General features: G+C 49.2%; 1 protein-coding gene across 4 annotated transcripts in view; it reads right to left on the reverse strand.

The window, feature by feature from the left end:
- Positions 1-688: 688 nt before the first annotated feature.
- LOC111840205 (extended synaptotagmin-2-like) overlaps positions 689-16,101 on the reverse strand; it is a 29,385-nt gene continuing 13,972 nt past the window's right edge. Inside the window, exons 7-24 of one of the 4 annotated variants that reach the window (XM_072710837.1) lie at positions 14,405-14,460; positions 12,383-12,503; positions 11,897-12,073; positions 11,415-11,497; positions 11,256-11,304; positions 10,951-11,040; positions 10,558-10,653; positions 9,212-9,313; positions 8,041-8,103; positions 6,300-6,374; positions 6,094-6,180; positions 5,459-5,608; positions 3,566-3,972; positions 3,208-3,306; positions 2,995-3,126; positions 2,755-2,860; positions 2,593-2,642; positions 689-2,045 (exon numbers count right to left, since the gene is read on the reverse strand). In XM_072710837.1, coding sequence (XP_072566938.1) covers positions 2,000-2,045; positions 2,593-2,642; positions 2,755-2,860; positions 2,995-3,126; positions 3,208-3,306; positions 3,566-3,972; positions 5,459-5,608; positions 6,094-6,180; positions 6,300-6,374; positions 8,041-8,103; positions 9,212-9,313; positions 10,558-10,653; positions 10,951-11,040; positions 11,256-11,304; positions 11,415-11,497; positions 11,897-12,073; positions 12,383-12,503; positions 14,405-14,460 — 1,989 coding nt within the window. In that variant the 3' untranslated portion in view covers positions 689-1,999. The remainder of the gene's footprint in view (positions 2,046-2,592; positions 2,643-2,754; positions 2,861-2,994; positions 3,127-3,207; positions 3,307-3,565; positions 3,973-5,458; positions 5,609-6,093; positions 6,181-6,299; positions 6,375-8,040; positions 8,104-9,211; positions 9,314-10,557; positions 10,654-10,950; positions 11,041-11,255; positions 11,305-11,414; positions 11,498-11,896; positions 12,074-12,382; positions 12,504-14,404; positions 14,461-16,101) is intronic. The other 3 variants (XM_072710839.1, XM_072710838.1, XM_072710840.1) reach the window with 3 other exon arrangements.

Raw genomic sequence — 16,101 nt, forward strand, 5'->3', positions numbered from 1 at the left:
CCAAGACTCTGTGCCGGTGATCAGAAGGTCGTTGGTTCAAGCCCAGCCTCGGCACATCAGTGGCTCATTGAGCAAGACCCTTAACCCCCAGCTCCTGGGGTGCTGCTATGGGTGGCTGCCAGTTTGCTCTCACCTAAAGAGAGCAAGTTGGGGGAGGCGTAAAGAGAATTCACATATTTAGAATTATGTGTATAATCCCATAAGGGGTGCCATGAAGGGGGGGGGGGGTAAATCATGACAATTCTAAGGGCTCCTCAGTGACAGAGGCCCATAAAAATCTGGAACAAAACTGGATTAGTTCAGATTATGGGCCCAATATGATGTGCTTTCATGGGGTCCAAAATCTGTCCCCTGCAACCAGTGACCCAGTAAAGGGACACAGTGACCCTGCAGTCCGTCCCTCTATGCAAAGGAGACACGGCTGCATGCCCCATTTGCAATTTAGAGCCAACAGCTCACATACCCACAAGGTTTTCAGCAGACATGCAAACTGCATGCGTAGACCCTGGGCTGATATTCCACACCAGGGCCCAGAAGCTTCCGGCTGCAGCACTGGCCACTGTCGTCTTCACTGCTGGTGCAGCGTACTTTTATGTTATGCAGTTAAAGCAGTTACGTTAAAGCACATGACACTTTTACAGGAATAACCTCAAAGAACAAAAACAGCATACAGGCCCAATGCCTTAAGTACAGTAATAGCTCATTTATTTATTTAAAAGCTTTTGAGGAGACAATCTCAAGTACAGAAACCTTAAAAGCGTCTTTACATATCTGAATAGTCTTTTTTAAGGCACCAGATAAATAAGTTACAGAGGCATATCAGCTTGCAGTGGAAGTAGGAAAATACCAAACAGACAACTTTCATTCTCATGAGTTCCCTTTTAGAGAAAGGAAAAAGGTGATAGAATATTTAAAGATCTGGTAACGACATCATAAAATGACGTGGTCCATTTAAAACATGAAACTGTCCGAAACCTTCTCTGTAGCCCCGACTGTCATTCTGATTATACGTTACAGAGATACAGGACATCGATACCCAATATGCATTCAAAAACATTCACGTAATTAATGTGTTTTGTGACAATTACAGCAGTGAACCCCGTCGATACACGCAGATCAACGTAATACCTCACTCAGAAGGCATGTCGCGTGCAGTGCGGCGAGGTCGTATTAAATATGAAGTGTGCGTAAAATACGTGCGCTTAACTAAATCTGCAGTGAGACTACAAAAGAACATCCATATTGGAATAAAAAGTTCCTGGCTGATTTCTGAGTTGGGCGGCCATATGAAAAAATGGAAGCAGAATAATCTGATGTCCAATCGCAGAATTGCGCAAGGACTGTTATGCGTATAATACAAACAAAAAAATTAAGATAAAAACATACCATTACGAGAATGAAATTTAATACACGAGAGGAATATAAAGCACGACGTACAGATGCATTTGGCTTCGAACCGCACCGGAAACACGATGAAAAACTTGCCTCTTTGGTTGTCTTTGACAGATCGTAAAACCGGCCGGCGCCAGCTGACTGGACTGGGTCCAAAGCTTTTACGTTTCATTTAGTTCATTCAAAAGCACAATGTACATTTTCCTTCTTAAAAAATACTTGATACAGCTCATCAGGTAACACTGAACACCCCCATCGCTGGCCCATCTGGACGATGCTAATTACACGCCGTACGCGGACCACAGGTAGCGCGACACTCTCCATCCATCCCGAACATCATTGCTTTGAAACGCTGACCCGTTCTTGGGTACCACGTACTTCCTTTTTTACCTATTGCACACAAAGCATTAGCAAAAAACGGGGGGAAACAGGGACATTTATAAAGGTATAATGATATAAAAGGAAAATTAGGTTTCGTGTGTTTTAAATAACAACGATCGTGATGGCTAAAATGTAACACTTTAGAATAGGTTGTTACATCAGTGATGATTTTAAAAACGGAACAAAGTTATATGACGAGTGCCTCTCCCATCCCCGTATCACTCCTTTAAGTATCAAGAGTTCTTCTCGAGCCATCCTCCGTCAGCTCAAACCTGATGGGGGAGAAGAAATGGAAACAAACTATTAGTTGTAATTAACAGTGTATCGATTCACTTCGCTAGTTATGATCGTGGTTGATGCAAAAATTTTGCAGCATCCAGCAGGGGGCAACAAAACTTAACACCCAAAACCTGCAGATTAAGCGCCTTCATAAGATTCCGCCACCGTCGCTTCTGCGCGGTCAGATATACGTCGTTTTGATATTGCGCAGTGTTTTTAATTCTAAGACTTTCGTGGTCTATGTGCGTAAATTAACATTCTTCATGGTTTTATCAGCGAAGACAAAATGACACCGAGGTTTGCAAAATATATGAATAATACGGTAATGTAGCTGATTATTGTTGTTGTTACCACAGGCATAGAAAAAATACAAATGTCAGCCTACTATTTTTCATGCACTAAACTGGCATTAATCTCATCTTCCGGACCATTTAAGTAATTAAAATTCAGCTTATAGAGAAGAGCCGATCTCAGCCTGTGACCCTATTCTGTTCAGCAGCGCACAGCAGCTGACGGATGCCAGTGGGAGAGGCTGTTTACCACTGAGTCCAGCCTTTGGAGATGTCGTCACACATCAGATCGACCATCACCTGCAAACGGGGATATTTTCCATCGTTAAAAGTTGCCACATTACAGAAGGCCAGTTTGGGTTATTACCACTAGGGGGCACTCCGGTTGTCGGAGAACAAGCAGCGGCCGTACCTTTCCCAGAAGCCCCTTGTGTTTGGACAGCAGCCCGCCCCCATTTTTGACAGCCACGTCCAGGGGCCTCCTGTGGAGCTCCGCCAGAGAGACGCTAAACTCAAACCTGCCAACAAGCAAGGATACAACTGCTGTTCAGCCACTGTCCAGCAGGAGGCATCAGCGAGCCCGAACCAGGTGGGTAAAAACCGCGATCGCCCATGAAGGTGCGGAGGTGACCCTGTGAGGGCCGGCACTCACGTGTGGTCGTACACGGGGTTCAGCGTCTTTTTTATGGTGTGGGTTTTTCTCCTGCCGGAACGCCGCTTGTCGGGAAGCAGGTACAAACGCACGTAGGGGTCCGAGCCGCTCTCCGTGAAGGCGATGAGGTTCCTGCGTGAACCAGTACTACGCTTAGAGCCACGTCCAGGGCTTTGCTTTCGGGAGACTGGCGCCCCCTACAGGCAGACTCACCTACAAGCATGAACCACCACCATCAGCTTGTTTCTCTGGGAGCTGTGTCTCACTGTCAGCTGCACCTCGCCCAGGGGGACGTGGTTGGGGGCTGAACCACTGCGGGAGGAAAGGAGATGTTGATATCGCCATGCCCACCGCCCCACACAAAGCCAGCAGATACTGGCCGAAGACCAGCACGGCTCTGAGAAGTTGACGTCGATTTAGCGATCCTGCGTATTTTATAAATACATCCTGACGTAGTTGTGAGAGAGGGTCCTCTGTCTAAAGATACCCGACCGCATGAATTTAAAGTGAGTCGACCCTTTAGACAGCTGCAGCCTGTTGGGGGTGGGTGTGGGGGGGGGGGGGGGCGTACTTCTGCAGCTGCCGTAGCCTCTGCTGCAGCTCCTGGGTGGCGAAGGGGTTGGAGATGTCGGAGGCGATGCTGGGAGTGGGTTCCTTGGCAGCCAGCTGGGTCTGGGAGCCGGAGACGGCCAGACTGGAGGAGCTTAAGCCCGCCCTGGCCAGGTGGGCGGGGCTACTCGGGCACTCCGGCACCTGCCGCTCGTGGTCGCAGGTGGGAGGCGCCGTCGCGGGGGTCGGGGGGGCCGCCACGGAGTCCGGCGTCTTGCTCGCGGTCGACTTGGCCACAGGGGTGGGGGGCTGCTCCTTTCTGCCACTAACCCCCCCTGTCTTGTCACCGCCGTTGACACTGACGCTGGCCTTCCTCACCTGGACCGAGGACGGCTGGTGCGATGGGTGAAGTTTCTCCAAGCAGAGAACCTGGATGCGAACGAGGAGAACGCTTCACACACTATAATATACAAGTATGGATTCATCTGCTCATGTACGCAGAGACCTGTACACACACACACACGTCACTCGTCTGTATTGTTTTATCATCAACATTGGATGTTCTTCTACTTTTGCATTTGCCTTGTGAGTTTTGATTTGAACAGCTCTCCTGATGTCAGGTTCTTGCCATGTTCCTTAAATGTACTGTACAGCTCTCCTGATGTCAGGTTCTTGCCATGTTCCTTAAATGTACTGTACAGCTCTCCTGATGTCAGGTTCTTGCCATGTTCCTTAAATGTACTGTACAGCTCTCCTGATGTCAGGTTCTTGCCATGTTCCTTAAATGTACTGTACAGCTCTCCTGATGTCAGGTTTTTGCCATGTTCCTTAATGTACTGTACAGCTCTCCTGATGTCAGGTTCTTGCCATGTTCCTTAAATGTACTGTACAGCTCTCCTGTCAGGTTCTTGCCATGTTCCTTAAATGTACTGTACAGCTCTCCTGATGTCAGGTTCTTGCCATGTTCCTTAAATGTACTGTACAGCTCTCCTGTCAGGTTCTTGCCATGTTCCTTAAATGTACTGTACAGCTCTCCTGATGTCAGGTTCTTGCCATGTTCCTTAAATGTACTGTACAGCTCTCCTGATGTCAGGTTTTTGCCATGTTCCTTAATGTACTGTACAGCTCTCCTGATGTCAGGTTCTTGCCATGTTCCTTAAATGTACTGTACAGCTCTCCTGATGTCAGGTTCTTGCCATGTTCCTTAAATGTACTGTACAGCTCTCCTGATGTCAGGTTTTTGCCATGTTCCTTAATGTACTGTACAGCTCTCCTGATGTCAGGTTCTTGCCATGTTCCTTAATGTACTGTACAGCTCTCCTGATGTCAGGTTCTTGCCATGTTCCTTAATGTACTGTACAGCTCCCGCCCAAGAGCTAACTTGTATTTGGTTCTAGTCCCTCACTGGAAGTTTAACATGAAATGTTAAACTTGGTTCTGCTCCAAAGTGACAAACGCGATTGGATCAGAGAGCAGGATCAGCCAGTCCCTGCAGCGATGGGGCTTAAAAGCCTCGTTTGAGGACCCTGAAGTGACATCACTCTACCAGCCATGGGAGTTGAACCAGTGACCTTCTGATCACAGGCACAGTCCAAACCCATAGAGCAGGGGGTGTGAAACTGCAGTCCCTGAGGGCCGGAGCCCTGTGTATCTTAGTTCTTCCCCTGTTCCACCACAAACGACTCAAGAGCTGTGTGGTAATTAGCACAAGAAGTTGAATCAGGTGGGTTAAACCCAAAAATGTGCAGGGCTCCGGCCCCCCAGGACTGGAGTTTGACACCCCTGCCACAGAGCCTCATCTCATCGCACAAATACATCTATTAAAAAAGTATATGTCAATACAAACAAAAGTAAATTTCATCACACATCTGAATGTGCGTAAAGACATGTGCATAAGCGCGGCCTTCATCCTCACCCTCAGCACCACTTTCATCTTCAGCGTGCACTCAGGCCCCGAGTTACAGAGCGGGAACCGCTGGTCGAGTGTCATGTCTTCAGTGTCCAGCAGGCGGCGCAGGGGGAGGGACAAGGTGCCCAGGGAGCAGGAGTGCTTGTCGTCCTTCACCTAGAGAGAGATGCACGCGGCCGGATTAATGTCACTTGCAGATAGAGACATCCACGTTTTGTCGTTCGCTGGGACAGGAAAGCATAGTGACATGGAATATAAAGATATAGACACACATTATCCTGGTATGGTTGCTAACACACACACACACACACACACACACACAATGTTGGTGTACCTATCAAAATGGGGACCGTCCATTCATTTCTACGGGAAAAACCCTAATCCCAATCACGACACCCTTAACCCCTACCCATCCCTAACCTTAACCATAAGTAACCAACCCAAATACAAGACTTTTGGCATTTTTACTTTTTTGATTACATTCACAGATTTTTACAGAACTGAGGTTATCCAAATGGGGACCTCAAAAGATGTCCCCAAAAGTAGGGAAATTTCAGGTTTTACTACACTTTGGGGACAATTTGGTCCTCAAATGTGATCTATGCAAACCCACACACACACACACACACACATTCCTGTACCTCCACCTCCAGCTCCTGACTTCTGGGATTGTGTATAAGGAAGGTGAAGGCCTCCTCCCACACCGGCTCGTTGGTCTTGTGTCGGGTCTACGACAGGATAAGAAGGTCGCATGTATTATATCTGTACACTGGAGCCAAAAAGCGCAGCGACATTGCAGACACAGGAAGGGGGCGCCCTTGCTCCCATGCCCTTAGGACCCACTCACCTTGCTCTCGAAGGTTTTGTGTCCAACAGTAAACTGGATGAATGGGTTGGGATCACTGCTCACCTTCTTGCCGGACTGGAGGTTAAAACAAATTAACGTAATTCCAAAATGGCCGGCGTACAAGCTACTAGAACAAAACAAGCCAGCCAGAGTTCAACGGGCCTCGCGGTGCCTCGCGGACCTCAGCCCATTAGCCGTTTCACGTGAAGGGAAACGGGAGTGTCGTGAAGGAAATGACCCTGCAGAAAGTCATCATCTACTCAACATCAGACAACTTCGGCTGCTTGATGTGTTCCTTGACGCTCCCAAGTAGTAGCACTTACAGGCAAATTTTACTGTCTTTCATTGTTTGAAATGACTTTGAGGTGACTGACTTGGATGGACGTGGGGATTAATTCCTTCCAGATCTCTGGAAGCCCTCCCAATTAAAATAGTCTGACAAATGCTGGACTCTCAGGAGTGAGACTGATTGCATCTAAATATACCACAGAACTCGTGACGACGACATAAATATATTGATTCCATATATACATGTATACAAACTAAACATGTACTATGTATATACCAATATATCCGGAGTACGACATTACAAGCGACGTAATGTCGACATGTTCGTCTAGCCAGCTGTGGTCGCCGGCCACCTGCGGCAAACGGAACGTTCGGCAGAAACTTCTGGAATCCTTCCGTTTCTAGGCTGACTGCATGTATGACATAAGAACTACACCAGTCAATAATCCCCTTGGCGATTCCTTTGCCGAGGAGGTAAATTTAGCTCTCGTAACATCCCACAACGCGGAGAGGAGGAAAAGCCCAGAGCAGCGTTTTAATCGTTTTATCACTTGGGCCCCTGAACCTTGGCAAAACCTTGATGGTCATATCAAAAAGGGAGATCAAACTGGGACAAGGAGGAGTAAAACTGGATAAAACCAGGCAAACTGGATAGATTGTATACATGCCCTACTGAGACCCAGAAGTGAGTTTTTCATATCAAGAGCTTGAAGGTCATTCCATTAGGATGGTTAGATATACAGCATGGAACACAGATTCAGTTCACAGGCGTTAGAGGTTTTAGTCGGTTCTGTTAACATACCAGCTGGGCAAACAAATGCACAACCTGCCTCACATACTGTCCTAAAGAAGAGTGTTAGTTACTCATGGTCAGATCTGTACAAGGGAAGAAACGTTCCTGAGGGAAACGCAAAGGAGGGACGAGTGTGCACTGGGTGGGTGGTGACCGGGTCAGTGGTGTGCTCAAGGGCACTAGTGCAATCACTAAATGTCACGTTGACATGTATAGTCGTAGTCACACATTAGGACTAAGTGTGTGGTCATAGTGTGTCGTGTCATGACAGTGTGTGGTCCTACTGTGTCGTGTCATGACAGTGCATGCTCATACTGTGTCGTGTCATGACTGTTTAGTGTTTCATGCCATGACAGCATGCGGTCATAGCATTTCATGTTATGACATATGGTCATAGAGTGTCACGTCATGATAGCGTGTGGTCATAGCTGGTCACATCATGATAAAGTATATGTGGTCATAGCGCATGACAGAGTGTGTCAGTTCGGTACTGAGTGCCGTCACGCCATGTCCCGTCATGAGGAACCCTTACAGGGAGTGCCGTGTTCTGCATGAGGAACCCTTACAGGGAGTGCCGTGTTCTGCATGAGGAACCCTTACAGGGAGTGCCGTGTTCTGCATGCCTTGGTTCAGGCCCACATGTGTGTTCTGGTACTTTACCTTGAGGGCCTTATTGACTGAGCTTCTCTTCAACCCGTCATGGTTGAACTCTAACGGATTGCGCTTTCCAGGCAGGAGAGAATGAACACACCAGGGTTATTTAGGCATGCAGAGATGAGGAACGTACATCAAAACCAGGCCACAGAAACAGACACACAGACACACACTGACATGGTTATGGAGTTAAAGTAACCCCCCCCCCCCAGACAGAAAACACCCAACCACAGCACCGAAAACAGGCACAAACTAAAGGAAGCAACACAAAACAGCGAAAGGACAAGACAGATGTGATGGCGGGTTCAGCGGCGAGGGAAAGGAATGATTAGAGGGTTTTGAGTCTCTGCTGTCGGGATTAGATGAGATTCCCACAAAAATAACTGGACTTGTGTAGGTTGGGTTGGTCGAGATAAAGTTGTGGTGTACAGACTCCTAGCTCTTCCCAGAATGACAGCTTGACTTGGGAGGAGAGACTGTACAGCCCCTGATGAAGTCTGACAGTGATTAAAAAAAAAAAATACACAAATAATAACAGCCGAAATGAATCACGTGACAAAGGGATGACTGCTCAGCTCAGTCTGTATGCCTTCAGTGGCTCTAACTGTGGAACAAAAGGACTTAATGGAACGAACAGGGAGGTGGTGTGGGCCACACTGGACATTTCTGGCATGCATATTATGACTGGAATTCGCAGAGGGGTTATGTGTGCACAGAGAAGCCTTACCCAGCATGCAATGGGCTTGCTCAGAATGCGAGGCAGCTGATAGGACAGAAGCAGCAGCAGCAGGATGGGGGAAAAAAATACAGCCAATGAGATGAAGGGATTATGACAGCATGGTCCAGAAAGAGGTCAGACTAGAGGGGTCATGTTTATCCATTTAAAAAAGGACTGTTTTTTTTTTTTAATCTATTCCCCAATTTTACCTACATGGCTTCCGCCAATAAGTTCACAACATTACTGAACTACAAGCAGGTAAACATCACTGAAATGCCGCTGGCTTCGAAAACACTGCGCATGTTCAGCCGTGTTAAGCATCTCAACCGTGCAGCAGAGGCATTCGCACATGCGGGTTTTTTTTTTTCCTCTCGCAAACATCCTTGTTGTTTTGGTTGCCACGACAACACCCAATCACACTTCGGCTAATGCTAAAAGGCAAAATTCCAGGAGACTCACAAATAACGTTCTATAGAGTGAGGTAGTATTCTCACAAAAGACTAGGCCCGAAGCTCTCCTCTCTTTTAAGTATCCACTGCCAAAGCTGCCTTCGAAGACACTCTTAAAGGGGAGGAAATGGAGAGAAGAAAGCAGAGAATCATGGGACTAAGAGACGAAAAAGCCCCGCCCCCCCCCCCCACAGTTACCGCTGAAGCTCACCCGGCGCTAAACACAGAAAGCATCGCTGTAGGGGTACACCTTACATGCATTAATGTGTGCGTATCTGTACATGTAACACGGCATGCAGACCTGTCGTGATGGATGTCTGGCCGTTGGAAGCTGGGCCGGAAAACGGAGGGGAGGGGGGGGTGGAGGCAAGTTCAGAAAGGAGATTTGCGGTTTGGGGAAGGAGCGGGACTTTAGTAATGGGGGGCGCGCAGTGAGGATGAGGTCACGCACGGAGAAGGCAGGGGGAAGCACGCGCGGCGTCACGCCGGGCGACGCTGTCGATGAAATGCATCGTGGGACGTGGCAATGCTGGCGGGAGGCTGGGCCCGGGATGGGCGGAGGATGTAGCTGCGTTTCGCTCAGGTACATGCTTCGTGTTAGCGTTTAGCACTGCTGGTCCACAATCCATGCTAGCCTCAAGTTTCTGTGCAAAGATGGCACTATGATGGCGGAAGACGTTCTAGCGTGTTAAAAACTGAATTTTAGTTACTTGCATCTTTAGCTAATATATTGAAGCAACCTGAAATTTTTACTCATTTGTACAGCTGAGAATTTCACTAGTGGAATTCAGTACTTGGGTTGGGAACTAACAACCTTGTGGTGCAGAGAGGTGTAGTACTGGCTTTGTTGCCGCAATTATTTTTTGCCACCATCAGTGGTGTCATCCCCCCCCCCTCCCCACCTTAGCAGGGCTGTGATGTCATTGTCATGAGCAGGGGTCCCAGCCCTGGGGGTAGACATCCCTAGTCACTTGGGAGATGAACCCAAGTCGTTCCTCAGCTCAGCGCTGTGCGAGGTTCAACCCGAACGGCGGTGGCTTGTGTACACTTAGCACGCTGCCACTGTGACTCAATTTATTAAACATTAATAAACTGACAGGCCACACTCTGGGCAGACACACGCAGACACGGACACACAGAGAGACGCACCGCAAGGCCACACACCAGATACGCATTTCTTTTAATGCTGAGGAAGCCCCAAAAACATTCAAACTAACCAGAAACATGAAGGTACTCGCAGTAATTACACTGATACACATGTAACGCTAAAACCTTCTTCCCATAAGCCACTTGGCAATTAGATTCGGAGGTAAAAAGGCACCGACTGGCGGGGGGAAGGGGGGGGGGGTTACTCACGGGGAGGTTCCGAGCCGAGTCCAGGTAAATGAGCAGAATTGCAGAGGAGAGGCCATCGTTGGCCTGCCCCCTGTCCGCCTTGATGCTTGTCAGCACCTGCGGGGAGGAGAATTTGGGGTGCGGGGTGGGGGGGGGGGGGGGGATGGTGTTACCACACGGCACTCCAAGCAGCCTGACCAGTTACGGTGTTTCTCTGACCCACGCACAGCTGGAGCGCACTGCCAGACAGGAAGCCCCCCAAAAATATCCGCAGGGGCTACACTGCAGCCACTGCACCACAGCCACTGCACAGCAGCCCAGCACCCGAGGCCGCCGAGCTCCGCCGGAGGGTGAGGGGCGGCGCCGCCCTGTCTGCCTCGACTGGCAGCGCGTCTCAGCCAGTGGGAACCTCACCTGGTCTAGCTTCTCCGGCGTGGGGAGGAGGGAGAGCCACTCCAGCTTCAGGTGAAGTTTCCCAGTGGAGACTTCATCTAGCTCGAACCACTGGAAAAGGAGAATGGCAGGAGAGCTTAGAAGTCTCTCCAGAGGCTGCCGCTTCTTATTCAGGCAGCAGGGGGCGTAGTAGTTAAGTGATTCGGTGCTCTACCCAGCAGAAGGTTCCTGTATCTGGATGTTCAGTTGCAACAATCGGCTGGGATATAAACTTACTGTTTTTTTTACTCGGATGAATGTTCTCATAGGATTTCTGTAAGCCTCACCTCATCCACCCTCTGCTCCTTGTGTAGTTCCGTCATGTCAATCATTAAACTGCAAGAGACAAAAAAAAGAAAGAAAAAAAAAGTATTAATTGCAGGGCAAGGCTGATTTAAGGAAAAGCAGATAGATGAAAATGGATAAATGACACGATGACATTTTACCTGCCCAGGAAGTCGTCTTTGTCTGGGTCCTCATCAAAAACCTCGATTTCCACGTGCTGTCCTGAGTGCTCGTACACGAGGGCCTGCAGAGAGGGTTAGGGTTAGGGTTAGGGTAATGAAGACAGCAGAACAGCAAGGTCGGGTGATGGGCAGAGAGCCCTATAGCACAGAGAGTGGGTATGGCGGCGGGCAGAGACAGACCACAGCACACCCACACAAACAGAGAGGCTGACAGACAGCAAACAGGACACCTCCACAAACGGAAGGTCTCTCAGACAACCAGCTCATTAAGGGGGAAGCAGCTCTTGTGCTTCACCGCAGATGATATTTCCAGTCCCCAGGGAGCGACAGACCGCTTTCTTCCCTTCATCCCTTTTTAGGTCATGTTCCACTAGAAGCCGGCTTCACAGCTCCAAGACGGTGAAATTTCACAGATTTCTCTTGGGCTGAAACGCTCGTCTGACCACACAGGCCCGGCGTACCTCGTAGACCTCGTTCCACTTGGGGTTGACGGTCTCTTTGATGGTCTTGCTCTGGAAGAGCTGGTTTCCAATCTGGACCACACCGTAGGGGTCCGACTTCCCTTTGATCAGCCCCCTCAAGAACTTGTCTTTGCCCAGCAGGTCCTGCGCCTCCAGGAAGTGGATCCTCAGGATCCCCTGAGAAAAGCATAGGAGGAAGAAAGTGTCAATATGGGGGCAGTTTCCATGGCTACAGAACATGTGTGTGGGGGAGAATTATAAACCAATCCATGTAATCCCGATAATAATAGTAGACGCTGCCAGCTAGAGAAGTAGCAGATGGGGTCCCTGCACAAAAAACCAGACTAAGTGTGGGTTTGTATACGACATCTATCTGCAAGTTCAATGTGTTGGGTCAGGAGGCCGAGTAGTGGGCGGAGTCAGGGTGGACTGTGGGTGTGGTCACTTCCAGTGGCTGGTGGGAGGGGCCAACAGGTGGCCTCTTACCTTGGGCATGGGGAAGCGCAGCTGCGACAGCTGCACCTGACCCACCAGAGGTATGGTGATGCGGTTGGGCATGACCAGGTTGTTGCAGATGATGTCCTGGATCAGGTTGTCGCACAGACCACTACCAGCAGAGAGAGAGAGAGAAGGGGGGGGGGGGGGCAGGACGTTACCCCCACAGCTGAGCTATCGCTGCCTCCGAGGTGCACAAACCCTCCTACTGAAGGCGTGTATCTGTCAAAAAAAAAAACTGGGCTGCGTTCACGCCAGAGGCAAATCGGGGCCAGAGACCCTACTTTCCAGCGGAAGTTCAGAACATCTATGAATAGAGCTCCTTTACAGTGTCACCCACTTCAAACCCAGCACCAGAAGTGGGGGCCGGAGCACCACGGAAACTACACAGCAGAGTAAATGAAAATATCTCCCGAGTAAAGTACAAGGCAGGAGGGTGCGCCAACACCTCTACTTCCTGCTTAGCTTTCGGGCGACCACACCCATGAGAGCATCAGGAGACGTCAAGAAACGCCTCAATAACGTTCATCTGTTAGAGCAAACAAACCACCACCTAAGATTACGCAGTGAACAAAATGTCAACCAAACAACTGACAAGATTAATGCGATTTTACCAGTTGTTCTGCAGAGGGCGATAATTCAGCCACAAATAAGGTACGAATAGTTACGGTCTGTGTATATTGGATACGTAGAGCTGAAAATTCAGATTTTGTCTCATTGTGTTCACAAGACTGCTAGGCTTCCCTTTGCCACCAGGGGGCAGAGGCATACTTTGCATCTGACTCCAACCAGAGGGCTTGTTTTAAAGAACGCCCCCCCCCTTTCCAATGATAAACCTTAATCCCTCCCCCACAGGCTCCCTCACTGCAGAAAAATGCCAGACTTACAACATATTTAATTGCGGCCACTGAAGGGAAACAGAGAGCGAATGTGCATGGAAAAGACTAATGAACCACCCCTTGTTTGTTGGGGGGGGGGGGTGGAATGTCAGACTGCAGCAGAGGGGCTTAAATCATCGGACACTTATTCCCCAGAACATCACGGTTTTCCAGACAAATACAACCACCGTCCACTAAAAGTTCATTAGCGTAGCATGCTAGCATTTTATTTCAGGAACCTCTGGATGAGTGTGCATGCTAGAAAAACAATAATAGGTTGAAACATTTTTAAATGGTGACAGGGGGAATCTTGTGACTGGAAACTTTAATCCTTCTTTGTGGGTCAGACACACTCAGGCACAATAATGTAGGGGTCGGGGCAAAATTGGGACACCACTTTTCCCAAAGCTGCCCTCTGACAGGCAAAATGACTTAAATAAAATAAACTAGATCCATTCCCGGAGCCACGATCCCCTTTATACATTTCTGGCACGAACTACAAATCACCCAAAGGTAACCTGAGACACCCAGCCCTGGCCCCCCCCCGCCCCGGAGGCTGTGATGGGAGAGGCCGAGGCATCCAGGGGGTGGCGTCGGGAGGGGCAGGTGTTGGGTTGCCAGCCGGCCTGATTCGTCCCATCAGCTCCCAGGGACTGCAGGGGAGGGGGGGGGCGTCTTCAGAAAACATGACATCACGGTCTTGAGCCAATGGCTTCACAGCAATTCTTGTCCAAAAACAAAAATAAAAGTACTGGAGGGGAATTGGAGGTAAGATCATGCTGCTCGAAACCAGATTTTTAGAGCGACATAGACCAATGGCAGAGCTACCACAAACCTACATTCCAGAGCAAAGGACTGAGAGCAATTTTCACAACAGATCCTCCCAGGGATGAAGGAGGTCATACCAGCCTGAGCGGTTGGGATGTCAGCGCCCTACTGCCCCACACCATGCTGATCACGGTGACCCACTCTTGGGAACTTGACGAAGTAGTGAAAGCAGCTGGGCTGGACTGTACCATTTCTGCACTTGAAGGGGGTTTGCTATGCCGCACAAACTTCGAGGGTTAAACCAAAGGCAAATCGACCTCTGCTGATGGACAAACGAACCAGATACGAGAGTCTCTCCAGAACTTACTTAAGCCCAGGAATATCCAGCATGTTCGTCAGGCCGGTCCAGTTGATGTCCAGAAGCTGGGGGGGGGGGGGGGAAACAGAACGGAAAATACTAAATACAGAGTGACCTTCTGAAACACAGACGGCTGCATTATAGCACGGGATTTATGCCTGCGAGGATGAAGTGGGGGGGTGGGGGGGGGGGTTAGGTTAATGAAGTGGCACGCGACACGTCCCCGATCCTCAGGAAATGAACCAGTGACATTGAGCAACGACCTGAAGGAGAACGAGCAGGGAGGAAGGTGCTGGGGGCACGGCAGTCGCTCGGGCAAGCTGCGGCCGGGCTACACCCTGCACCCTACACCCTGCACCCTACACCCTGCACCCTAAACCCTGCACCCTGCCCTTTAATCTGTTTAAAACCCATCTCATTATGCGCAGCTTTAATTGTATCAGAGTTGCTATCAAACGAAGATTCTAGAACAGGTCTGTCAAATCAAAAAGCTTAAAAAAAACAACAAGCTTTTCTCTTGCTGACTGTGCTGACAGGACGATTACAAGGGCAATATCTGTCACATGACTAAAAGCATGGGTCACGTGACCTGATCTCCTACGGAACACTGCAATGCACCGCGAGGCCTGCTGGTGGCGCCCAGCAGAAATCACTCCTTACGGTCAGCTACAGCTTCAGCAAACATTTTCCTTTCTTGAAAAGGATCAAAGGTGGCTCTAAACCTCGGACTCTACAGATTACCATGGAACTAACCGAGGGGAGAAACAGGACGCACTGAATGTGACGCAAGATCTAATAAAATAAGTCACGCAATGTGACGTTTTTCTTCTGGGACCTCGAGAGACTGACTATGCAGTGTCACACAATGATGGGTCGGGGGATTTGCAACGAAGGTCTGCCAGAGGATACAGCGGCAGGAAGTGCCGCTGAAGCAGCGCATATGTGCTGCTTCAGCCCCCTGCGGTCGCGTGTTTCACGCTCACGGTCACGCAAACACTTCGAAATCCTTTAAAAACACCTCAGGAGGGGAGTGAAGGTAACCAGCAGCGGACATGGGATCTGGATGCAGTTGGCTGGCTGTTTTTTTTTTTGGAAATCTTTGAAATATTCATCTGTATAAATTTGGGAAAACATATTAAAAATAAAAACGAGACAATCTAGGTCTTTAGGTGCCTAAATAATACCACAACAGCCCGAGCCAGTGCAGGACAGACTGGGTGCTCCGGTAACAGCGGGAGCCACAGCCCGTCTGTGGCTGACAGCTGGAAGTGACGATTTGCATCATGGCCACACCCCCGTTAAAGACCAGCCGCTCTCACCGGGGCAGGTCGCCACGGTGACACCACAGACGAGCTGGCTGCCCACAGCTAAGATAGTGTGTCGTTTGGCAATAAAAACAAGAACTCCTCCGCCTGGTAACCAGTTTAGGGAACTTTTTATAGGCAGTAGACGCATAAAAAGTAACAAAAAAAGAAAATAAATAACAGCACAGTCTCCTTGTTTACACATACGCATAACATCATAACACCATCCCACTGCCGGGTGTCACATGAGGGTGTTTTGTGAAAACTCTCTGCAGAAGGAGAGACCCACAATCTGACCCTGGGTTTGTAGACTTGTGCAAATTATCACACCATGAATCATCAAGGACGACGCCGTGACTTGTTCGGTTCACCATGAGAGGAATGTGGAGAACCTCAGGAAGG

This window comes from Paramormyrops kingsleyae, chromosome 4 (genome assembly GCF_048594095.1).
Source record: "Paramormyrops kingsleyae isolate MSU_618 chromosome 4, PKINGS_0.4, whole genome shotgun sequence".
Classification (NCBI taxonomy): Eukaryota; Metazoa; Chordata; class Actinopteri; order Osteoglossiformes; family Mormyridae; genus Paramormyrops; species Paramormyrops kingsleyae.